The 24,369-nt window shown below is 52.2% G+C and overlaps 1 protein-coding gene across 5 annotated transcripts in view; it reads right to left on the bottom strand.

Annotated features, from left to right (window-relative positions):
- Positions 1-21,092, bottom strand: part of TCOF1 (treacle ribosome biogenesis factor 1) — a 37,555-nt gene extending 16,463 nt beyond the window's left edge. For 4 of the 5 annotated variants that reach the window (XM_041750457.1, XM_041750458.1, XM_041750459.1 and 1 more), the window contains exons 1-17: positions 20,908-21,092; positions 18,395-18,450; positions 15,365-15,510; positions 11,653-11,726; positions 10,716-10,902; positions 10,036-10,106; positions 8,100-8,330; positions 6,650-6,859; positions 6,212-6,433; positions 5,881-6,048; positions 5,540-5,722; positions 5,117-5,368; positions 4,817-5,026; positions 939-1,076; positions 591-776; positions 327-518; positions 25-165 (exon numbers count right to left, since the gene is read on the bottom strand). In XM_041750457.1, the coding sequence (XP_041606391.1) occupies positions 25-165; positions 327-518; positions 591-776; positions 939-1,076; positions 4,817-5,026; positions 5,117-5,368; positions 5,540-5,722; positions 5,881-6,048; positions 6,212-6,433; positions 6,650-6,859; positions 8,100-8,330; positions 10,036-10,106; positions 10,716-10,902; positions 11,653-11,726; positions 15,365-15,510; positions 18,395-18,450; positions 20,908-21,015 (2,775 nt within the window). In that variant the 5' untranslated portion in view covers positions 21,016-21,092. The remainder of the gene's footprint in view (positions 1-24; positions 166-326; positions 519-590; positions 777-938; positions 1,077-4,816; positions 5,027-5,116; positions 5,369-5,539; positions 5,723-5,880; positions 6,049-6,211; positions 6,434-6,649; positions 6,860-8,099; positions 8,331-10,035; positions 10,107-10,715; positions 10,903-11,652; positions 11,727-15,364; positions 15,511-18,394; positions 18,451-20,907) is intronic. The other variant, XM_041750460.1, reaches the window with a different exon arrangement.
- Between the last annotated feature and the right edge of the window lie 3,277 nt (positions 21,093-24,369).

Genomic DNA, 24,369 nt, shown 5'->3' with positions numbered 1-24,369 from the left:
TCCGGGATTTCTAGCCTCATTTACCTTGGCAGGAGGTGCTGGTCTAGCCTTCTGTGGGGCTGAGGTGTCCACTCGTGCTGTGGAGGCCTCAGCAGATGCAGGAGTGCCTGAGACACCTTTCAGCAGGGAAGCCTTGGTTTGGGGAGGCTTTATACCAGGTTTTACCTAAGGAGACACGGAGGACAGCAGCTGGTTAAGGACCCAGGAGCCACAGCTTTAAACTGGTCTTCTTTCCTCACCTGGCCCTGCACCCAAGTCCTGAGCAAGGAGTGGGTGGTATCAGCTCAGAGGCCTCGTATGGTAGCAGCTTCCTCATCAGGCCTCACCTGGGCCGGCGCCTCCTCCTCGCTGTCAGACTCCTCCTCACTGCTGCTCTCAGAGTCCTCCTCCGGCTTCCCAGCCTGGGTGGCCACGGCTCCTGTCTTCCTGGGAAGGGCTGCTGTGGCCCCTTTCCTGGACAGCCCCTTCCTGGGGGCTGAGGCAGTTCCGACCTGGGGGGTCTTTCCTGAGGGCTTCACCTAGAGCAAGAGAAATAGAATTAGGGGAGGGAGGGACAGCAAGAGCTGCTCTCCACTCTCCCCGGACCTCACCGGAGTGGGGGCCTCCCCGTCACTGTCGGACTCCTCCTCACTGCTCTCCGAGTCCTCCTCTGGGTTCTTGACTGGCCCTGGCTGGGCCTGGGCTGCTGTGGCCACTGCCTTCCCCACAGCTGGCACGGCGCCCTGGCCCCTCACTGAGACAGCATTGCTCTGGGAGGTTCTTGCTGGTGGCTTTACCTGAATAAGAGGTAGTGGCATTAGGGAAGGAAGTAGGTAGCACAGCTCCATTTAGGTTAAGCCCTCCCATGGTGTGAGTGTGAAGTCCCTCCCACCTGTGCAAGGGGGCCTGTCTGGGCTCAGCCCACCTCCAGCCTCTCCTGGGCTTCTGGTTCCACTTGCCTTGGCTGGGGACTCCTGCTTGATTTGAACAGCTGCACTGACAACTTTTCCTGGAGCTGATGCTGCCCCTTTGGCTGAAGTTGCTCTGGTGGGAGCTTGGTTGGCCTTGCTCTGAGGGGTTTTCACTGCGGTCTTCACCTAGGAGGAGAAATAGGAATTGCAGAAGGGAGAGGGTAAGATGCAGCAGAGTAGTTAGCCAAGGACACTGATTCTGGAGTCAAATGCCTGAGTTTGGATTCTTGCTCCTCCATTTAATAGCTGTGTGCATCTGGGCAAATCACTGATCTCCTTGGGCTTCAGTTTCCTCCTCTGTAAAATGGGGCTAACCACAAGGCCCACCCACAGGATTATCATAAGGATTAAATGGGAGAGTCACAGTGTTTAACACAGTTCCTGGCACATAACAAGCACTCGCCTAAACTTGTTACTGTGAGCACTTTTCTTGTGTTGGCTAAGCATGAGTCTACCCAGAGCAGAAGTGTTTTCCAGGCTCCCTTTCAGCTAGGTGGCTAGTTTAACTTCTGGCTAACAGAATCGAAGTATACAATTTGACTTTTTTTTTTTTTTTAAGATTTTATTTATTCATGGGGGGGGGGGAGGGGGGCAGAGGGAGAAGCAGGCTCCATGCAGGGAGCTTAATGCAGGACTCCATCCTAGGAGCCAGGATCACAACCTGAGCTGAAGGCAGATGTTCAACCACTGAGCCACCCAGGTGCCCCACCATTTGACTTTCTTATATGTGTAGAAAACATGGGTCTTCTTCCTCCTAGATAGAAGAAATGCTGAGGTAACAGCTGGAGCTCTAGCAGCCATTTTAGTCTATGAAGCAGGAGCCAGGTACTCAGGATGCCAAAATAGAGAAAATCATGGCTATTTGAGGTTTTCTTCAGTTTACCCTAATCTTAACTGATAGCCAAGGGATCCTCCCAAACCCCCCTCAGGGCATCTAAGCAAACACAGACAGGAGAGCAACAAAGAATTAAAATCTTTGATGGGAGATCGCTGGCAGGTGTGTGAAATCAAACTCTGCTAATGAAAAGCAAAATGAGGAATCTGGTGGTGTCTCTAGGCCCCTGACTCGTTCAGAGAGGTCATCTGATCACTGATTTGTCCCATAGCTCAGCTTTCCTCATCCACACAAGACCAAGTGAAACTAAGAATTGGGACTTTAAGAAAGCAAGCATAGACTGTGTCTGGCTAAGCCAATGTGCTCAGCACAGAAAAGTCATCCAGTGGGGCACCTGGCTGGCCCTCTCAGTCAGTGGAGCATGTGACTCTTGATCTTGGGGTTGTGAGTTCAAACGCCCCCCCCCCCCCACCCCGCCACGTTGGGTGTAGAGCTTACTTAAAAATAAAATCTTAAAAAAAAAAAAAAACTTCCTCATTCTGATAAACGGCATCTTTGAAAAACTTAGAGCTAAAGCCATACTAAATAGTGAAAGAATGATTGTTATACCCTAAATTAGAAACAATGCAAAGGTGTCTACTTTCACCATTGCTATTCTACATTGTACTAGAGGGTATTGCCAGTGCAGCAAGGCAAGAAAAAGAAATGCCATCTAGGTTGAAGAGAAAAAATAAAACCATACAAAACATGGTTTGAATATAGAAAATCCTAAGGAATCTACAAAAGTCGGGAAAACAGATAAGCAAATGTAACCAAGTTGTAAGATCAACATAGAACACAAAGTCAGGCTCCAAAGGCGCCCTAGCACTTATTCCGCCATTCACCACATGGTGACTGACCATCTGCCCCACCCTTCTGACACCAGGGCTCTCTTCCTATGGCATTTCAATCAGGAATCACCTCCTTCCTCAGACTCTGGCACATCTGGTTTTCCAGAAGCACTCCAGTCTTTGTTAATTTGTTTTGAACCTCAGCTCTCTCATGGAAGGTTTCCTTTGAGCTGGCTGGGGGATCTGAGCAGACCAGAGGCCATCTGACTCACTTGACCCCAGCAATACTGAACAGTGTGGGACCCACCGAGTGTGAATAGACAGCATTTTGAGAGCGAGGCCATACAAGTATTCTCATTTCATCCTCACGGGAAGTCCACAACCGAGACTTAATTATTCTTATCCTCCAGACAAGACTCCTATCAGACCTGCCTGGCTCAGTGGAGGCAATTCAGGCTTTCTGAAGCTAGGCAATGCACCATCTTCTGACAGGGCATCAGGCTATAAATCTGAGCCCCTAGAGAGGGATTAGCTGCTTTATTGGGGAGAGGGGGGGAGGGAGAGGGGGGAGGGAGAAGGGGGGAGGGAGAAGGGGGGAGGGAGGAGGGGGAGGGAGAAGGGGGGAGGGAGAAGGGGGGAGGGAGAAGGGGGGAGGGAGAAGGGGGGAGGGAGAAGGGGGGAGGGAGAAGGGGGGAGGGAGAAGGGGGGAGGGAGAAGGGGGGAGGGAGAAGGGGGGAGGGAGAAGGGGGGAGGGAGAAGGGGGGAGGGAGAAGGGGGGAGGGAGAAGGGGGGAGGGAGAAGGGGGGAGGGAATGGCCCCTGAGCAAAATCATGTCTGTGGTTGGAAAAGTCTGGGCCAAGATATAGTAGAAGGATATGTGAAAGTCAAAGGCTTTTGAGGCAGGCACACTGGGGCCCAGGCCCAGCTTGGACTCTCACTGGCTGGCTGGGCTGAAGCAGGTCAGCAAACAACTCTTCTAAACTCTAATTTCCTCCTCCAGAAGTCAAAGCAAATGAACCCCCGTCTAATGGTACTGGTGGGAGGCTCAGATGGGAAGACAAATACTTAAGCAATGAGTACAATTAAACTTTTCAGGCACTGGTCTGGAATGTGTCTGTAGCTTGCAGATGTGATAGGAGCTGTTGGGCTGGGACACCAGCAGGGCTCACACACAGGTCAAAACCTCACGAGGCACTTAGGAATTACAGGAACCTGGGTCCCACAAGGCAACAGTGAGGAGAGGACAAGAAAAAAAAAATCCATAGAAAATGTACGCTCTGGTACAGGGGGAAAAATGACTAATCTCTTGAGTGGTTATGGCCGGGGGTTGGGGGGTGTGACAATTACAAATAATAAAATGGTGAGTGAGTACAGGGTGTTAGCCATCTTCACTCTTCCCAACTTAACTCTTCCAGGCTGGGAGGGGACTCCTGATTCTGTTCCCTATCAGCCCGGCCCACCCTCAGGGTGGCAGATGAGTGAACTTGCTGTGTGTGGCAGGTGAGATCTCGTTAAATTCTCAATCCTGTGAAGGCTGATTCCCAACTTACAGAAGAGTAAACAAAGGTCTTGGATGGATTTCATCACTGGACGGAGCAGAAATTTGAACCCAGGCATCCTGACTCCAACCCCTGGCTATCTGCCCCTGCCACACCACCTGCCCCAGTGATCCTACGAAAATGCTCCGCTTGGGGCAGTTTACTCAGGCCAAGCATGCTCCCACCCTCTGGGACTTCACATAGGCTAGTTTCTTTGACTGGAACACTCCATTTCACCTGGCCAGCTCTTTCAGCCCACAGTTCCCAATGCCACCTCCTCCAGGAGGTCTTCCTCGCTGGAAATCCTTAGATGCTATCACCTGCCATGCTGCTGGCCCAGGTGCAGGCTCTCTACTCTCAGCTTTAGCTCACCCTGCTGGAGGAACCTGTGCACACGCCCACGCCTCCACCTAGGCTGGGGCTCCCAGAGGGGGAGACTCAACAGCACCTGACAGATGGGGTGCCCAACAGAGCTTGTGGAAGGCATAAGGGATCTCAATGGAAGCTCAAAAGGCCAGGGGGAGACCCCGCCCTATGACAGGCAGAGGAAACAATGAAAAGTGGGCAAGGAGGCTGGGTGAAGGCCGCCAACAAAAGCCCCTCCTCCACCCTGCCCTGGGGCTCTGGTGTGGGTGGGATGGGCTGGCTCCTCCTCAGCCTCACCTGAGCAGGAGCCGCAGCCGCCTCCTCAGCCTCCTCACTGCCCGATTCCTCCTCGCTGCTCTCTGAGGAGTCTTCCTGCACCTCAGTTTTCACTGGGGCTGTTGCAGGCCCTGCCTTCCCAGGGGGTGCTAGGGCAGTCCCTTGGCCTGAGGGCCTCTTGGTGGGTGTGGAGGCAGCCTTCACGGTGATGCCTTTCCCCACAGGCTTTGCCTGGAATGACAGGGAAGAGATATGTGTCACAGGTGCCCAAGTGGCCACATGAGCTCTGGCCCTGAATCAGCTGAATACACTTGGCCTCACCTGTCCTGCTGCTGGGGCGGGAGCAGTCTCCTCCTCACTCTCAGACTCCTCGCTGCTTGAAGAGGCCTCTGGCTTCTGGGCGCCCCTCGCCATAGCTGGAGAGGAGGCACAGGCTGGAGAAGCTTCTGCTCTCGCCTTCCAAGGGGCTGGTGTGCCCACTCGCACTGGGGGAGCTTTGGCAGGTGTAGGGGTAATGGGGGTGCCCTTCTTTGGGGAGGCCTTCGTCTGGGGTGTTTTCACAGTTGATTTTGCCTGAGAGGAAGCAGAAGTCAGAAACTAGAGGAGCCTGAATTCAGAACACCCCCCCCCCCCCATTTGTTTTCGGGTGGGACCCTGCTGCCGTCCTTCCCCTTTGCTCTCTGGGGAGCTGAGTGGTGGGGGTGGTTCAGGTAGGGCTGCACAGCGGCCCCTCCTGGGCCCCACCTGGACTGGAGCCATGGCTGCAGGCGCCTCCTCTTCACTCTCTGACTCCTCCTCACTACTCTCTGAGTCATCCTTGGACATCTCGGCCTTGGCCTGGGTGGCTGCAGGCCCTGCCTTCTGAGGGGGCCCCTTGGCAGGACCCGAGGCAGCTCTGACCTGGGGGATTTTCCCAGAAGACTTTGCCTGCAGTGAGACACACGGGATCAGGGGAGGAGCATGGCTGTGTGCAGAGACACAAGAAACCGAGCGGGCAAGCAGAATCAGTGCAGGTGTGTATAGGTGTGTGCGTGGGAGAGTGCTACCAACACCGAGGAGAAGAGCCTTCTAGACAGGAGCCTCACCTGGGCTGGCGCTGCCCCCTCGCTGTCTGATTCCTCCTCCTCGCTGCTGCTCCCTGAGTCCTCCTCCTGTTTTCCTACTGGGGTGGCTGCAGGCCCTGCCTTCTGAGGGGGCCCCTTGACAGGACCTGAGGCAGTTCTGACCTGGGAGTTTTGCCCTGAGGGCTTTGCCTGGGAATAACAAAATACAGGATCAGGGCAGGGGCCCACAGGGGACTGTTTGCGAGGGGAGACAGGAAATGAGGGAGGCAAATGCAGGGCATGGGGCCCAGGTGTGGAGGGGGAGGACAAGCCAACAGATGGGTCCTCTGAGCAGGGGCACCTGCAGCCTCACCTGAACAGGGCTCCTGGTTGGGGGTACAGCTGTTGGTGCCTCCTCCTCGCTGTCAGACTCCTCGGTGCTACTGTCCGGGTCTTCCTCCCCCGCCCCCTTCTTAGCCTGGCCGGCTGCAGGCCCTACCTTGCTGGGGGGCACTGGAGGGACCCCTTTCCTAGGGGACTCCTTGGCAGAAGCTGAGGCAGCTTTGATCTGGGGTGTCTTCCCTGAAGGCTTCACCTGGAAGGAGATAAATGGAATCAGGGAAGGGAGCCCAGAAGGTGGACATGAGGAGACACAAGAATCCAGAGAGGGCAAAGGATGCCACACGTACCACGGGTGAGAAAGGGCAGAGCTTTGAGCATGTCCAGGGCTCGTGCAGGGGGCAGAACAGGTCTCAGAAGGCCTTCTGGGGAGGGGCCCGGGCTGCATGCACTCTCCCTCCCCAGGCCTCACCTGAAGTGGCGTCTTGGCAGCTGGTGGCTCCTCCTCGCTGTCGGAGTCCTCCTCACTGCTATCTGAGTCCTCCTTTGGCTTCCCAGTCTTGGCCTGGGCAGCCAAAGGCCCTGCCTTCCCAGGGGGAGCTGGAGTGGCCCCTTTCCCAGGGGTCCCCTTGACAGGACCCGAGGCAGCTTTGGCCTGGACAATTTTCTCTGAGGCCTTCACCTAGTAAAGATAAAGGGTGGTTTGTTCCTCTTCTCCTCACCCTCTGGTGGTGACTTTAGGACAAAGCCAAGGCCTTGTTGGGGCCCACAAGATGCCCCTGGTTCTCCCCTCACTCTCTGACTTGACTGGTGCTCAGGCCTGGCCTATCAGCTTCACCCTCTCACTCCAGGGGCCTTCGCAGCCCTGCCCATCTCACTTGGCTACCACTGCCTCCTCCTCTGGGTCTGAGACAGACACCAGTTCATTTGGTAGTGCTCCCTGATGCCCCTGTGCTCCTCCCCAAGTCACCCATAGGCAGGGGTCAGAACCTCCCCGGGCTGGCCTTCCTCGTCAGCAGGATAGCTCTGTGAGCACAGGCACCCGGTCTAGCTTGGCCCACTGCTGTATCCTGTGGGACACCCCCCCACATCAGGGCCTTGGCACTTGCTGTGCTCCCTACCAGAATGACTTTCATCCAAATGTCCATGTAGCACATGCCCCCCCACCCCCCACCCCCTTTCAGGTCCTTGATGTCTCTGTAAGGCCTTCCCTGAGCACTTGATTTTAATCGCCATTTCTACAGCCCACGCCATTTGACCTTCCTCTTTAACACCCAGCAAAACAAACCATATTTATTATACCTCCCCCTTGCCACCCGGCCTGGGCCAGGATGCAGCAGGCCCCCCCCCCCCCCCCCCCCCCCCCCCGTCTCCCCTGGCCAGCTCAGGACTGTGGGGCCTTTCCCCACAGAGGTCTGATGCTTCCTCCTCCTGGCTCTCCCACCCCAATAGCCTCCCAACCCCCTGCTTTCCCTTCATATGTGCCCAGAGCCCTGGCCACCTGCCCAGGGGAGGGCATCCCAGCAGATGGAAATGAACAGGATTCCTGTTAGCTAACAAGGCATGAGTTGGCCTGAGAAGCCAGAGGACCAGGCAATTAAAACTGAAGTCCCTTCACTATAAGATCAGCTGGTCACATCCTATTCATAAGACAGGGAAACTGAGGTCCATGGGAGTTACTGACAGGGTAGGGTGCAGGATCACCCTGTGAAAAGCAGCCCGTCTAGGATAATTTCCACGGCTGGCTGAGGCAAACCCAGCTGCCAGTGCTGTTTAACTCACGCCCCCAGCTCCCACTTCCCAAACCCCAAGGTGAGTCTGTATCTGGCAGAGGAGATGCTCACCACGTAGCCATCTGGCTGGCCCCCAGGGGCCAGGGGAGTCCCGGGGACACCAAGGGGTAGCCCGGCCCCAGGCCTCACCTGGTGGGGTGGTTCCGCGGGGGCCCCATCCTCACTCTCAGACTCCTCCTCACTGCTCTCTGAGTCTTCTTCTGGCTTCTTGGCCTTGCTGGCTGGGGTCAGGGCACCCCCTCTGCCTTGGGGTGTCACATCCCCTGCCTTCCCAGGGGTTGGGCCTGCCCCTCTCCCTACAGAGTCCTTGGCAGGGGCTGGTGAGGCTTTGACCTGGGGTGGTTTTACTGAAGGTTTCACCTGGAACCAGAAAGTGCAATTAGGGAAAAATGAATGATCTTTGATTCTGAGGGGCAGGAGAGGCTTCATGGTTTACAAAGTCCTTTCCTAGTGTCATCCGATTCTCAATCAACTCCCTGAGGCAGATGCTGTCTTTATACTCCTTTTCTAGAAAAGGACAAGAGGCTCAGGGAGGTTAAGCCACTCAAGACCAGCATTAAGGGAAAAGTCATGACTAGAACCCACATCTGTGTAGCCTTGGGGACACAACCCTCGAAAACTATGCTCCTCAGCCACCTAGTACAGAGAGTCCAGTCTCTCTCAACTGGGAGCCTCACCCCGTCCGCCCCTTCAACAACAGTATCTGATTGGGACGATCATCCCAAGGACCGAGAGGCCAGGATTTGAATTCCAGTCTTAACCAAGAGCCTTCTTGGCACATTCCTTTCCTTTATGGGCTCTTTCTTAGACTTCTAAAATTCTGACATTTCCAGGACAGGCAGTGCCCTACCCTTACCTTCATCAGATTTCGCCTGACCCTGCGTTCCTGGGGCAGCCATCTCCCCAATCACAAACTCCTCACTGCTGTTAGGGCTCTGTGCTGGCCCCTGACCCGCCAAGGCTGTGTGTTTGACTGCTGGCTTTCCAGGGCCAGGAGTGGCCCCCTTTCCCTTGGCAGGGCTAGGAGGGATGGGCACCCGGGGCGCCCTCATGGCTGTATCCTGATGGGGTGAAATGTGGGGAGTGGCCTGGGGTAGAAAGGAGTAAGGTCTCCACCTTCAGTTACTAGGTGAAACAGGAGGCAAGGGAGAAGTACTCTGGGCACCATATAAAGCCACCCCTGAATCCTCCTGGCCCTCCCTCCACACACCTTTCTATTTCTAGCAGGAGGCCTGGCACCTGCCACCAGCTGCATCAATAGTCTTACTATACCTTCTTTCTGCCCTGTCGTCCAACCCTGGCCACGATCAGCCATCTTTCTCAAACACAGATCAGGCCCTCTTGCCTCCCTAAAACCTTGAAATGGCTTCTCACAGACGCTAGAATAAAACCCAGTGCCTCCTGGTGGTCGTTACGGTCCAACAGCAGAACATGGCCTCTGCCTGTGATCTCCTCTGCACTGCAGGCAAACTCCTGTGGGACCCCTCCATATCCCCGTGGCCGCGGGAAACACGCACTCCCGCCTGCCACTACACTCCCAAGGCCTGGGCACACATTAAGAGAGGACTCCCTGGCCACAGTTCGGGGAAGAGAGGAGGCCCCAGCCCAACATCTGACCATCTCTGACCATATGCCTAGGCCTGGCATTGACCAGCAGGCCCAGAACCCCTCACCCAACTCACCCTGACCACACGGCAGGATGGCCACCCTCCTGCATCTGGGCCTTGGCTTGTGTAGCTCCTCCCACTTAAACACTATTCCCTCAGACCCCTTCCTGGTGAGTCCTCTGTGCACCAAGGCCTCCCAGTGCTGCCTCTCCCAGAAAGCCTTCCCTTGTCTCACAGACACGATGGTGTCTCTCCCCACCAACCTTAGACCTTTTTCACGCCCGAGGTGCCACGAGCAGCATCTGGCTCTGCTCTGCAGGCCTCAGCCTTTCCAGCTCCCCGTGCCCCTGAAACACTTGCTGAATTGATTTGGCCACGCTGGCGTGCAAAGCCCTGGCCAGGCGTCTGGGAGGGTTAAAGGTTTGCAGAGGGCAACTCCTGAAGATGGTGGCAATTACCTCCACATCGGTCTCATCACTGGAGCTGGAGGTCTCGCTGGAGCTGTCGGCCTGGTTGGCTGATGCCATTCCTAAGGGAGGAAGAGGGAGAGGACTGAGCACCTATCCTTCAGACTCCCCTTGCCAGCACTCCGCCACGCCAGCAAATGAGAGGCAGGTGTTGTGTGCTTGCCTCTCCCACGCAGCGTTTCAGCTCCACCTTTCCTGAAGCCCCACAGCTGAGGCGCATGCCACTCGTATCCCTGTGTTCCCACACAAGTCTCTGTGGCCCTGGGAAGGGTTATAATAGGTCTAGCACACACAAGCCAGCATCGGATGGCTCAGAGATCTTCCTCCATCATCACACTGAGGCAGGCAGGGCAAACGCCTGTTTGACATGAGAAACTGAGGCAAACCCAGGCCTCTCAGTTTCGTCTCAGCCGCCCTAGTGGGCCTGTACCCACCTGTGCACAATAAACTAGAAAATGATCCATCATCATCCAGGCTGCTCCAATTCCCCTGGCAAAGCCTGACATGTCCCTGCAGCAGACCCCTCCCTTATCAAGGCATGGGGCTTTTACTGCCATGGAGACAGACTTCTGAATTCCAGAATGTCCCAGAGCTGGATAAAGCAGTGTCCAAGGCTTGCCTCCCCAGCCCAAACTCAGGGGGCTTGGTGTCTAGAGGTCAGGGCTGCTCACCAGGCTTGGCTGTGGTTCCAAGTGCCGGGACACTGCCCTCTTCCTCAGTTTCCGAGACCAGGATGGTATTTGCCGAGGGCCCTGCAGACTTCCTGGGTGATCTCCCAGACAGAATGTGGGCCACTGCCTTGCCAGAGGCCGGATGTGGTGTGGAGTTGACCATCTTGCTGGCTTTGTTGGTCTTTGCCTACAAAGAACAGGAGTGACAGACACACTGGGTACGGCCTGCTTAGCAATGAGCATACACCTCTTCCCAGCCGTGCAGAGCTGGGGCAAATTACCTCCCTCGGTCTGCTTCTTCATCTTTAAGATGGGGCTGACAGTGGTACCTGCCCTCACAGAGGCAGGGAGAAAGCCTAATTACAGTTCCTGGGACACAGCAGTCGCTTGTTAAGCGGTAACCAGCAGTCTGCTGTGGTTCCTATCACTACTTCTCATGGTTGCTAGCGTGCCAGGCAGCTCAGGGACACGTCCTTTTTGTGTCTGTAACAGTGCTTTATGGACTACCAGCAAATGATATTCCACTCTCTAAGTGGTTTCAGTCTAGAAAATGATCTTTGAGCTTTCAGAACCACAGGTGTCTTAGTGCTGTGGTGCCCCCACTTCCTCCCACAGTGCTTGGAAAATAACTGGATCAGTAACAAGTTGTTGGCTGAACAGGCAATGCAGAGATGACGGGAGTGGGGGGATGGAAGGGAGCTATTACAGATGCATATTGTGTCCAGGGGTCCAGAGCAGTGGGCAGTGTCCCCATCTTATGGAAAAGGAAACAGGCCCAGAGAAGTAAAGAGACACTCTAGGATCACACAACTGGTGATAAAGGCTAACACCTGAATCCATGTTGGGCAATTACCCACAACCGTATCCTTCTCTGACGCAAGGGACTGTCCCCCTATAGGGCAATTCACTCCCATAGGCGAGAGCTGGTCCTACTCACCACGCCTTTTTCTTTTGTGCTTGATGGCAAAACCGGTCCTGGAACCGAGGAGTTGGTAGACGCTAGTCTTGGGGCTGCAAGATAGGAACATCCATGGGATGAGGCAGATGAGCTTTTTCTCATTTAAGAACAGCCAACAGGTCTCAGCTCACCTAACAGTGCAACTGGAATGGCTGCCTGGTCCTAGCATGAGGACGGGAGGCTGAGCCCAGACTCACGGAAAAGAGCTGGGGGCGGGGGGGTTGGAGGTGGGAGTGGGAGTGATGGAGACAGCAGCCACATCCAGAAGGAGCGAGAGCTGGGCAACACAACAGCCACGGGTCCATATCCCCCATGGAGTCCTGAGACGCCACGAGAAAAAAGGGCCGGCTCACAATTGGGCTGCATACCACTCGATGGCATGGCACGACTTCGGGCGGGCCACCACACCACAGCCCAAGGGCCACCTAGCAGGACAGGGACAGTGGCAGGCCAGCCAGCCCCAAGACCACAGAGAAAGCTGCTCAGGATGTCAACAGTTTCTAGTGGAAAGGCAGCTAAACCTTTCCTAGGAACTAGTTCCTGGGAACTAGTTAGATGTTGAGACCTAGATTCCTGGTGCTCTTACATCAGGAGGTACTGTCTCCCCAGACCTCAGACCAGGCAATATTTCTAGGGTGTGCTGTGAACCAGAGAGGACACTGAGGAGATGAACTGCATGGTCTAACTCTCCTCTGGGCATTTAATTCCATCTCCTTCTCTCTTTAATTTTAGACACATTTGTAAGTAGAGAGAAGTACAGTGAACCATACAGCCCCAGCCATTACCAACTTGTGGCCAATGTGATGTTGAGCAGCCTCTCTGGCACCCTTCCTCATCAAGGAGGACTCTGAAGAAAATGCCAGCCATTGTATCACGCTGCCCACAAATATTTCCTCATGCTTCTCTCAACAGGGACTCTTAAAAAGAATAATCCTGATCCCATTAGCACAGGGAAAATTCATTAAATATCACTAAATAAAATTCATTAAATACAAATTCATTAGCGTCAAACGTCGGTCAGTATAAAATTGGCCAAGCTTTATGTTACATAGTGCCTAGATAGGGGCTTGCGCACATATGCATGGCTGTCAGCAGAGATGCAAAGGGAGGTTTCAAAGCTACCTGCCAGGATATATTAAAGGGGCGGGGGAAAGGGAACCAGGATAGTAGGAGAGAAAACCTCTCATTTTTTTCCCACATGCTTTCGTATTGGTTCAAAGTGAACTTGTTTTGCATTTATAATTTTAAAAGATTAAGAAAGCATCAGAAAAGACCCCGAATAGCCAGGGGAATATTAAAAAAGAAAACCAGAGCTGGGGGCATCACAATGCCAGATTTCAGGTTGTTCTACAAAGCTGTGGTCATCAAGACAGTGTGGTACTGGCACAAAAACAGACACACAGATCAATGGAACAGAATAGAGAACCCATAAATGGACCTTCAACTCTATGGTCAACTAATATTTGACAAAGCAGGAAAGACTATCCACTGGAAAAAAGACAGTATCTTCAATAAACGGTGCTGGGAAAACTGGACATCCACATGCAGAAGAATGAAACTAGACCACTCTCTTTCACCATACACAAAGATAAACTCAAAATGGATGAAAGATCTGTTAGACAAAAATCCATCAGAATCCTAGAGGAGAACACAGGCAACACCCTTTTAGAACTTGGCCACAGCAACTTCTTGCAAGATACATCCATAAAGGCAAGAGAAACAAAAGCAAAAATAAATTATTGGGACTTACTCAGGATAAAAAGCTTCTGCACAGCAAAAGAAACAGTCAACAAAACTAAAAGACAACCTACAGAATGGGAGAAGATATTGCAAATGACCTATCAGATAAAGGGCTAGTTTCCAAGATCTATAAAGAACTTATTTAACTCAACGGCAAAGAAACAAACAATCCAATCCTGAAATGGGCAAAAGACACGAACAGAAATTTCACAGAGGAAGACACAGACACAGCCAACAAGCACATGAGAAAATGCTCTGCATCACTGGCCATCAGGGAAATACAAATCAAAACCACAATGAGATACCACCTCACACCAGTGAGAATGGGGAAAATAAACAAGACAGGAAACAACAAATGTTGGAGAAGATGTGCAGAAAGGGGAACCCTCTTGCACTGTTGGTGGGAATGTGAACTGGTATAGCTATTCTGGAAAACTGTGGAGGTTCCTCAAAGAGTTAAAAATAGACCTGCCCTACGACCCAGCAATTGCACTGCTGGGGATTTACCCCAAAGATACAGATGCAGTGAAATGCTGGGACACCTGCACCCCGATGTTTACAGCAGCAATGTCCACAATAGCCAAACTGTGGAAGGAGCCTCAGTGTCCTTGAAAGATGAATGGATAAAGAAGCTGTGGTCTATGTATACAATGGAATATTACTCAGCCATTAGAAATGACGAATACCCACCATTTGCTTTGATGTGGATGGAACTGGAGGGTATTATGCTGAGTGAATAAGTCAATCGGAGAAGGACAAACATTATATGGTCTCATTCATTTGGGGAATATAAAAATTAGTAAACGGGAATAAAGGGGAAAGGAGAGAAAATGAGTGAAAATATCAGTGAGGGTGACAAAACATGAGAGACACCTAACTCTGGGAAACAAACAAGGGGTAGTGGAAAGGAAGCTGGGTGGGGGATTGGGGTGACTGGGTGATGGGCACTGAGGGGGGCACTTGGCAGGATGAGCACTGGGTGTTATATATGTTGGCAAATTCAACTCCAATAAAAAAATAAAATTAAAAATAAATAAATAAATAAAAGATTAAGATAGAAGATATATGTTCAATATGATTTTGAATTTTTTAAAAAACATGTCCAGAAAAAAAAATGCCCAGGAAAAATAAATGGAAGAATAATTTGCCAAATCGTAGGTGGCAAGAATATGGGTAATTTTTTCCTGCCTTTTTAACCAGTAATTTTCATATACCCTCTAATGAATAGCCTATGATGAATCCTGTATTTCTTTCACAATCAGAAAATACGTTTAAAAACCAAGAAATTACCTTCTTTGTAAGTAAAGCCCAGTAACCTTGCAGAGAAAAAGGACAATTCCACTGTGGAGTTACAACTATGTTGGTTGAAGCACAAACTGTCTTGAGGAATTGGGGAGAAGGGGCTGCAGAGGCCTCACGGGGTCACCCCTGCCAAAGCTCTGAAACCAGAGCCCCTGGGAACACCTTGCCTGTGTTAACTCCAAAACAACAGGAAGAGCAGCCCCTCTTCCAGCAGCCCAGAGGCCACACAGAAGAGGTGCCTGCTAGCTGTCCTCTGAGATCCTTCTAGCAGATCTTCTACAAATGTGGGCCTCTTTCCATCTTTATCAGAAGCATCCAGGGGCTTATAACAACATAGCTATTGTACCCCAAATTAGACTGTAAGGGCCCAGCTCTGTTCTTGTTTGCCACCAGAATTCCATTACCTAGGACACAATGTTTGGCACAAGAAAGGGCTCAACTAAATACTGCAAAAGGTATGTGAGACGCTTCCAATCTTCTCTCTGAAAGCTCCTGGTCCTCCCAGGGCTCACTGGAGGAGAAGCTGGAGGTGGACTCTCCCCCTGGAACAATCCAATATCTGAAAGCCTGCTCCCCAGAGCTGCAGGGCCCTGGGCTGAGCACTGCCCCCCACACCAAGAAAGCCTCCCCCAGCATGCAGGACTCTTACTGGTTTTGGTGGCTTCAGCTTCTGTCTCCTCCTCCTCCTCCTCTTCTGAGCTCTCTGAGCTGCTAATGGGGTCTGACACTCGGGTCTTCTTAGCCAGCAGCGCTGCATCCTCCTCTGCCTTCCGCTTCTGGCCAACCTCTGAGGTTCTGCAGGACGAGGGTGACTGGCTATACCAACCAGGTGGCAAGGGCACCTCCAGGAGATTTAAAAAGAAAGACACCCACCTCCTCCCTCAAAGGAAGTTTGCATACAGAATTTGAAAACACGGTGTAATATACTTGTATTCTGCATCTTCACCCATTTCATAAACTATTTTTATGACTATTAGTCTTCAAAATAATCAAGAAGGGTTGATAATATTATATAATGACAGTGGCTAACAATCACTGAGTGGGAATGTGCCAGCACCTGTAGGCTGCTCATAAGAGCCACCCAGGCTCTCCCTTCTCCAGAACTTGCAGCACCTGTAGTGCCCTCTTTCTGGAAGACTCTCCTTAGGTCCTTTGGTGCTTCAGGCCTCAGCACCAATACAGCCTCCTCAAAGGCCCTTCCCCTGCCCCCCAACATTCTCTGCCCTGCCATCCTGTTTCATTTTCTGCAGAGCACTTTTCTCTCTCTGGTTATTTTACTTACTTCCTGCCTGACTCCCCCACCACGTGGTCAAACCTAGCAGAGGAGGGGAGTGGTGCTGGCAGGAACCTCTGTTGGCTTACTATGTATCTTCAGCCTGTAGCAGACATCTCAAGAAACTATCAACTAAGTGACTTGTGCTCAGGGTCAGAGTAAGTTTGGGGGCATGGGCAGGAGAAGCACTCAGCTGGTTGAGCAAGTACCATTCCTTTGACCTCACCCTCCCACCCTGAGGTGGTGTCACTGTCTCTGCCCCATGTTCCCCAGCTGGGATAGATACACTCTGCCATGACAGTTTGGAATGTGGATCCCTCATTCCCAGGAAGGCTACTTTGTTGAGACTCCTCTGAAAACTAGGTTTCATTTGTTACACATCAATTCATCCTGCCCCTCTCCTCCCAACAGAATGTAAGTTTCACAAGGGCAGGGATTTTTCTCTGGTTAGTTCCAGGTATATCAAGAACAATTCTGGCTCACAGTAGCTGCTGCTCAATAAATTTTGGGGGGCGGCATCGCGGTAGGGAGGATGCCTCCAATGGTCAGGTTTAGCACCTTATTTACTATTACTATCTTTATCTTACAGATGAAGACATAGATACAAGGAAGCCAAGTTTGCCCAAAGTCATACAGCTAGCCCCTGGGTTTGAACTTTGTTGGGAACCATTAGGCTAGGCTGCCTCTAGTGGGTGTGTGAGGTCCTCATTCCATTCAGTCCCCCCTCATCCACAGAAAGGACCAGTGACAAGGAAGGACTCACTGGAGTGGTTCTCTAGGGAAGGAAGTGCTATAAGATCCAGACACCTGGGCACGCTGAAGAGGGTGAGGGAGAGGGAGTGCGGGCATGTACTGTGCTCTTAGCAGCAGAGGACAGCAAGAACTGATTGCTGACAGGGCCCTCACAGACCTTAGCTCCCCCGGAAGCTGGGATCTCTTGCACACCATTCTTGCCTTTACTTACACAACTGAGGACAGGGAACCGTAGCCTACCTCCTTCTTGGATAGCTTCTATTCAGAAGCTGCAACCCATCTCCCTAAAGCGGTACCTCTGGGTCCCACTTCAGTCTCTCAGAGCCCCGGAGAATACCCCACTCCCTTTGTCCTCAGAGACGCACAGACACATCACCTGTCCCTTTGCCTGTCTTCTTGTCAATCCTGGACAATTCAGGATTTTCTAATCATTCCTCATGGGACATGACAGCAAGTCCTTCACTCCATTCCCCTGGAATTCCCCCCCTCCATTCCCTTGGTCAGGCCAATTCACAGAGAGAATGATTATCCCCTCCCTCCGTCTCAAACCATTCCTCTGTTGACAGGTCCTTGGATTATCCCCCCTTTCCTTGTTTCTGCATGTTTCACAGACATTTCACACTCAACATTCCCCCCTTTCCCTCCATCTTTCCCTCTAAATTGGGTTGGCTTCCTGCTCCATGCTCAGGCCCACATTCCATGCAGGTGCACAAGCCAGGCACCAGGAGTCAACCAGACTGCCCCTCCAGACCATCCACAGCTCCTGGTCTCGTCCCCTAATATTCCTGGAATCCACTGTCTGACTCTCTACCCCTGTTATTCCTGTCTCAAGCCCCATCAGCTCTTGCCTGGATGATGGTGTTCACAGCCGCAACCAGCCACGCCATCCTGCAGAGTGATCTCACCCGTCTCTACTTCACCCTTTCATGGCTCCCACTGGTTTTGGGGCAAAGACATAACTTCTCACCATGGATGATGAGGCCTTGCCTGGGATGGGCCCTGCCAACCGTCCAACCTCCTCTATCCTGTGGCTGCAGCTACAGGTCTCTATATCAGCAATTTCCCCTGCCAGGTCTGCTCCACCTTCATCTCCAGACCGAGAGCCTCGTTCACTCCCCCATTCTCTGCAGCCCTTAAATCAAAGGTCACCACAGGGAAACCTCCCCTAAACCCCCAAACCTCCCCCTAAAGCCCAAATGAGGCTTGGCTAACTTGTTTATGGGATTTGTCACTGGGTCCTTTTTCATAATCTTCACTACCATTTTAACTTTACATTTATTTGTTTCAATCTTTGATGCATGCCTACTTCCCTGACTCCAATGTCAGATCCAGGAGAGAAGGAACCATGTCTGTCTCACTCAGGACAGTATCTCCATACTTAAAATAGGACCTGGCACTTACTGGGTAGGTACTCAACAGATGTTTGGTGACTGAATGATTAATAAGCCACTGAAAAGCTGGGGTCCTTACTAGCACTGATCACACCTCTCTCACTATCAGACACCCATACCTGTGACCTGGCTTCTCAGAAGCGATACTAGTGTCCACAGTGGGCTATGCAGCCAGATTGTAGACCAGATTAGCATCCTAGCTTATTTCAAGCTGATGGTTTGGGGTGTCCCTATTCTACTCTTTCAGACCCGCCAGACTTACTGTTGCCAGTGAGTATAGATGTCCATAAGGGTCACAGGCTGAGCCAGGAAACTTTTCTGTGGAGAAGCAAAAAGAAAGCAGCAATTAACCCTCTAGGACAATACAGGTCCTCCTTGGGCCCAACTCTCCATGACCTCATGGGAGGCTTTTTGATCTGAGAAATAGGTCTGCTTGGCCATGTTAGTACCACTCAAACCTTCCAGAGACAAGGAGGGTAAGTACTTCCAGATAAAACCTTTTAAGATAACATGTTAGGGAGAGGGACCTCTGGGAGACTGGAGTTCGAATGTTCCAGGCTAGCATTTATCCAGCAGCCCCCAACTTCCCTGGTGCTCTCCACACTTAGAGGCCACAAGACAGGGCTCTTCTCACCCCTGACCTCTCAGGTCTTTTACAGGCCAGATGGGGCGATCTTCCCAGGGTCGTACAAACCACAGCCCAGACATCCAAGGCACCCAGGAGACACGACCACAATCCATTCATCCACTGGGAAGAGACTAGAACCAAATGGTGCCAGTTTCTTGGTAGAAGCAGAGGGAACCAGGTGGAATCCAGCCCGGTGGAGCCGAGGCCAGATGACCCACTCTGTAAATGTCAAGAACTCAGGGTGTCGAGTGCCCCAGGGAGGTTGAGCAAGCAGTGTGAGGTGAGGGCAGCATCTGAGAATCTGAGATCTGGGCAGAATGGCCAAGAGGGTGCATATGGAGTCAGGTAGAGTTCCTCTGTTAACTGGCTGGGCTGATCTCTTCACCTCTTCAAACTTCAGGCTCCTTTATAATACGGGGAGAAGAGGAGCACCCGCCTAGTAGGAAGCTATCAGGCCTGAACGAGATATTCTAGCCAGCGGGCTGCACATGAGCTGATAATACAGATTCCAATCGCCAATTTCACTCTGCTCTGCCCCAGACACACCTGCCTCCTCACTGTCCTTCAAATGTGTCAGGCCACCCACCCCATCAGGGCTTGCTACTCTTTCTGTCTGGAATGCTCTCCTGCTAACTACATGGCTCGCTCCCTCAATTCCTTCAGGTGGTCTCTGCCTTCTCAGAGGTGAAAGTTCAGGTGAAATGTCAGGCCGTCAATGGGGCTTCCCCATCCTCTTATTTATAACTGAACCCTGATATTCTTTATCCTCCTTGCCTGCCTTATTTTTATAGCTAACACCTAAGATCACCTGACACACTCTATCATTAACTTTCTTCTTCTTCTTCTTCTTCTTTTTTTTTTTTTAATATTTGTTCATTTACTCCTGCTACAGTACAAGTTCCATGAGGACAGGATACAGGATACTTTCGCCTAGACAAATGCCCCAAGATGGGTACTATCTCTTGCCCCACTTACCTGTTAAGTGATCTAAATGGAGTAAGAAAGCAATCAAGGTCGAGAGGGTGGAGAAAAGCTTGGATAATAACGTTTTAGGGCCCATCACCCTTTAGGGAGATTCTGGGAGCCACGCATCAGGACCAGACCCCACACCACAGCCAAAGGGATGACTAATCAGGTCAATATCCACTTTGCCAGCTTAAAACCCTCCAGTGGCTTACCACTACTCCTCAGATGAAGACCCAACTAACTACAGTAGGGCTCCAGCCAGCTACCCACCTGCTCTGTCACCCTGTACTCCACACTTCAGCCACAATGGACTTTCCAGAGGCCACTACAAATGCAACAAGTTGCCTCCGACCTCAGGGCATTTGCACTTCTGCCCGGAATATCCACTTCCCTTCTCTTAGGTCTCAAATCAGCATCCACATCCCCAGGAAAGCAATGCTGGGTATCCCTGACCTGGGCAATTTGCCATCCCTGTCTTATCACCCTATGCTCCTCATTTTTGGCACCTAACGTGTTAAGTGTACAGTTACCTTTGTGATTCTTTGATCTGTGCCCACCTCCCCTACTAGATTCAAGACTGTAGACCCTGGGAGGGCTGGGGGACCTGCTCAGCCTTCTATCACCAGCACCCTGAGCGCCAGAGACAGCTGCGGGAAAAAAATGAAGTAGGCAATGACTCCACCACAAGCTCGCATCCCAGAGCTGTCTACCTCGGTACGGGAGGGATGAGGGCCTGGGCTTCAGCTCCATTAGGGGCCACTGGCCCCTCCTCTTGGCGCTCCCTTTCGCCTCCTCCCCCTTCCCTGGGGTGCGGTCGCAATCGGCGACCCTCCAGCCCCCCCGCCGTCCGGGGCCGAGCTGAGCCACGTGGCCGGGACTTGGGAAACTTTAAACCGCCACTACCAGGAAGGGGGTGGAGGTAAGGGGCGCGGGAATTACAAAGCCCTGCGCGTCGGATCTCACACCCCGGCCCGCCCACTGCAGGGCTGGGGAAACTGAGGCCCAGGACAGGGAGCCACAGGGGGGCAGAGGCTGCGGCTCCTTCAGTACCCCCGGCCGCCCCCCGGGGCGCCGCGGGGTCGGGCGCTGGGCGCCGCCAGGCCGCCAGGGCAGGGGGCGCAGGCAGCCGCTCTCCAGCCCTCCCTGCACGCGGCCCGAGCACACGGCCCGCGCACGCTTACCTGGCCGCTCTGCTCCTTCACTTCCCGCGCCGCGCGCACATAGCCCGCCTGCAGTAAGTGCTGGTAGATGAGGGGAAGGAGCTCCCGGCGCTTCCTGGCCTCGGCCATGCCGGCGAAACTCGGCCTGTCCGCTCACCTGCACGCCCCCCTCGGTCCCCGCCCGCCACTTCCCTCGTGCCCTTGGACCTCGCGCGCCCCACTTCCGGCTCCTCTTTCTCCCGCGCCGCGCGGCGCGCCGGGAAATGTAGTCTTAGCTCCTGGAGCGGCCGGCCCCGCCCCGGCGGCCGAAAGGGGCGGAGGCTTGGCGAGTAACAAGGCTTCCCATTGGCGGGGGAGGGCGTGGTCCCGCCGGTCCCGCCTCCCGGCCTCGAGATGAATGACTCCCTCTTAAACCCTGCAGATTTGCTCACCGCAGGGATTTGCCCTCCTTGTTCGCTGTGACGGCCGCGATAGGGTTTTACTCATCTCTGAACGTGTTAATCTGCACTTCTCTCGGGTCCCGAGCTTCCAGTTACCCACTCATTCATTCACTTCCCATAGTTTTTACGATCCATGACTATTTGTCATTATTCATTGACTGCACAAATCGTTTCTGAGCACCATACCTTAGGCTACTGCTCACCTAGAATGGAGAGATGAAAAGATGGATAAGAAATGGTGGCTACCCTCAAAGCTCACAGGGAGATCTGGTAACCAAGCAACTGTGGTTCAATGCCTTGAGCGCATTGTGGAGGACTGGCACAGCCTGGGGAGCACAGAGGAGGGCCACCTGACCCCAAAGAGGCATCTCATCTGAGGCTTAAAGATGGAGTAGGAATTTCTAGGTGCAGGGGAGAGGACTGGAATTCCAGGCAGAGGGCACTGCCTGTATATAGTCGGGAGAAATCGCCCTGGTATAGGCTGGGAAGCCCAAACATAGAACCCAGTCTGTGTTGGTGGGCTGTAGTTGTGGGTAAGAGGCGATGAGTAAGGACAAGGAGGATGGAGAAGTAAACAGGCCCCACAGCACCCTCTCCTGCTAGGCAGAGCTTGCACTTTGTTCCAAGGGTGATGGATAATCTCTGACTGGTTTTATGGAGGAGGGTGACCCGGGTTTGTGTTTTTAAGAGATTGCTATCATCAGAATGTGGAGGGTGGATTTGTGGAGAACAAAACTAGATGTGAGGCTGTTGTACTTGTCAAGGGGAGGTTGGCAGGGAGAGGATGAGGTAGGCTGGGAAATATTTGAATCAGCTCTTTTTAACTTCATGGGCCCATTGAGAAACTGAAGACAGCATGAACCACCTAGACTTTGCTGTAGAAAATTTTGAATGTGACATAACATTTTCAAACCAGTTTTAGGACATGGATAAGCACATAATCGAATCACCTAGAGTTAAGAACTCCTTCTTCAGGAAGAAACAGGGATAGGACCAGGTGACCAAAGGCAGTGAGGAAGAAAGAGGGAGGAGACTAACCTGAGTTTAGCCATTGAGTAAAATATTTATTCAGTACCTACTGTTGGGATGAAGTAGTCTCCACCCCAACAGAGTTTAGAGTTTGAAGGAAGAGACACATGCTAAACAGTGTAGGAAGTTTCAAATTGTTACAAATAGTGCATACACGCAGAGAGGAAAAGCATTGAGTTTTCTTGTGGAACAGTAAATATTGTGCGGAGTCACACAGCTAGGGTTCAAATTCTGACTTTGCTTCTTGTTAACTAGGGAACTTTGGGTAAGTTACATAACTTCTCTGTGCCTCAGCTTCCTCATCTGTAAAATAGAGATCATTGTAATATCTACCTCACAGGGTTGTCATGAAGAGTAACTGAGTTCTAAGCAGAAGAGCGTCTGACAATAGTGCTGTGCCTATATATGTGCTAGCCATTATTGTGAAAGCACTTAACAGGAAGGAGGTATCTATCCTTTCTTGGGGGTTGGGGAAGGATTCTCCGAGGAAGTGATATTTGCAAGGAAATCCGAACTATGTGTGGATGAGGAATGGCTGGGTGGAAGGTGTGGGAAGACCCCCGGGGTAGAGAGAAGAACCCATGCAAGAGAAAAGAGGTGAGAAAAGGCCTTGGTAGCAGGGTGTAGAGGAAAAGCAGGGGGATTGAGGAAGGTGGAAGGTGGACACAGGCAAATTCCATGTTAAGGATCTTTCTTTTCATCTTAAGCATGATAGGAAGCCACTGACAGTGTAGGCCCACGAAGGACAGGATAGATTTTTCATTTTAATGTGACCTGTGTGAATGCCCAGTGGAGAGTGGAATAGGGTACATATGCGTATGTGCCGGAAGACAAGTTAGGGTTAGGAGTGCAGGCAGGCATCCAGGCAGAATTTAATAGGGCGATGCTGGTGGCAGCAGAGGTGGAGAGTGGTGGAAGATTCCAGAGTCATCAGGAAGTAAAGTCGTCATAGAGATGTGTTGGAATGGAGGGCAAGGCAGAGGGAGTGTCATCGGATGGACTGCAAAGTTTCTGTGCAGCCTGGCAGGCAGCCACTTTCCCTGAGAAAGGGGAGACTGGAGAGGACTGGGGTGGGGGCAGAGCAGGGAGAAGGTGACAAGGGGGAGCGGGCATGAAAAGCACAAGTTCCACTTTAGCCAGGTGGAGTTTGGAATGCCTTTGAGACATAGAGTACAGATGTCGGGTAGGCACTTGGGAGCCTGGGTTTAGACCCACAAGAAGGTGGGAAGTTGTCAGAAGAGAGATGATAGCTGAGCCTGTGGCTGAGGGCCAGGTTGCTCAAGGAGCAGAACACGGACAGAGGAGAGAAGGTGGCCCAGGAGGGAGCCCTGAGGTGTACCCCCAGGGTAGGGCTGCACAGACAAGGATGTGCCTGCAAAGGCCAAGAAGGAGCAAACAGAGAGGTAGGAAAAAACCCAGGAGGGTGGGTGTAGGGAAGGAAGGCAAGGGAAAAGTTTCTGGAAAGTGGGGCACGCCCATGGGGAATGGTCTAAGAAGTCAGATGGGATGAGGATGGAACCGTGAGCTTTGTTTTAATGACAGCTGTGGCAATTGTTGATGGTTTTAGGGAGTGCTACTTCTTGGAGTGACGGAGAAGTTCAGGTGGCAGTGGTCTACTGAGTGAAGGAGGGGTAAGGGAGGCAGTGAGTCTTTTGAGAAGTTTCTGTATGAAGGGGAGAAGAGAGACAATGTGACAGGGTCAGTGTGTGTGTCGGAGGAGGTGTGTTATAAGGTGCAAGAGAGCTGGGTTTGTTTAAAGGCAGATCAAGGGGAGAGAGATTAATTAGGGGTGTAGGGAATAGGGGAGATAATCAGCAAGTGATGTTCAGGAGCATGTGCAAGAGGGAATGGGATCAGGCATGTGGGTGGAGGGGTTGGTCTCGGAGAGGAGGAGGGATGACTTCTCTAGAACCAAAAGAAGGAACAAAGAGAGGATGGGTGCAGATGTAGATGTAGGTTTGTAGTGGGATGTTAAGGGAGATTTCATCTTGAGCTTCTATTTTTTCTTCAAAGT

The sequence above is a fragment of the Vulpes lagopus genome, chromosome 3 (assembly GCF_018345385.1).
Source record: "Vulpes lagopus strain Blue_001 chromosome 3, ASM1834538v1, whole genome shotgun sequence".
Taxonomy (NCBI): domain Eukaryota; kingdom Metazoa; phylum Chordata; class Mammalia; order Carnivora; family Canidae; genus Vulpes; species Vulpes lagopus.
Note: the sequence above shows the minus strand (reverse complement) of the source record. Positions and strands in the feature narration are given on the sequence as shown.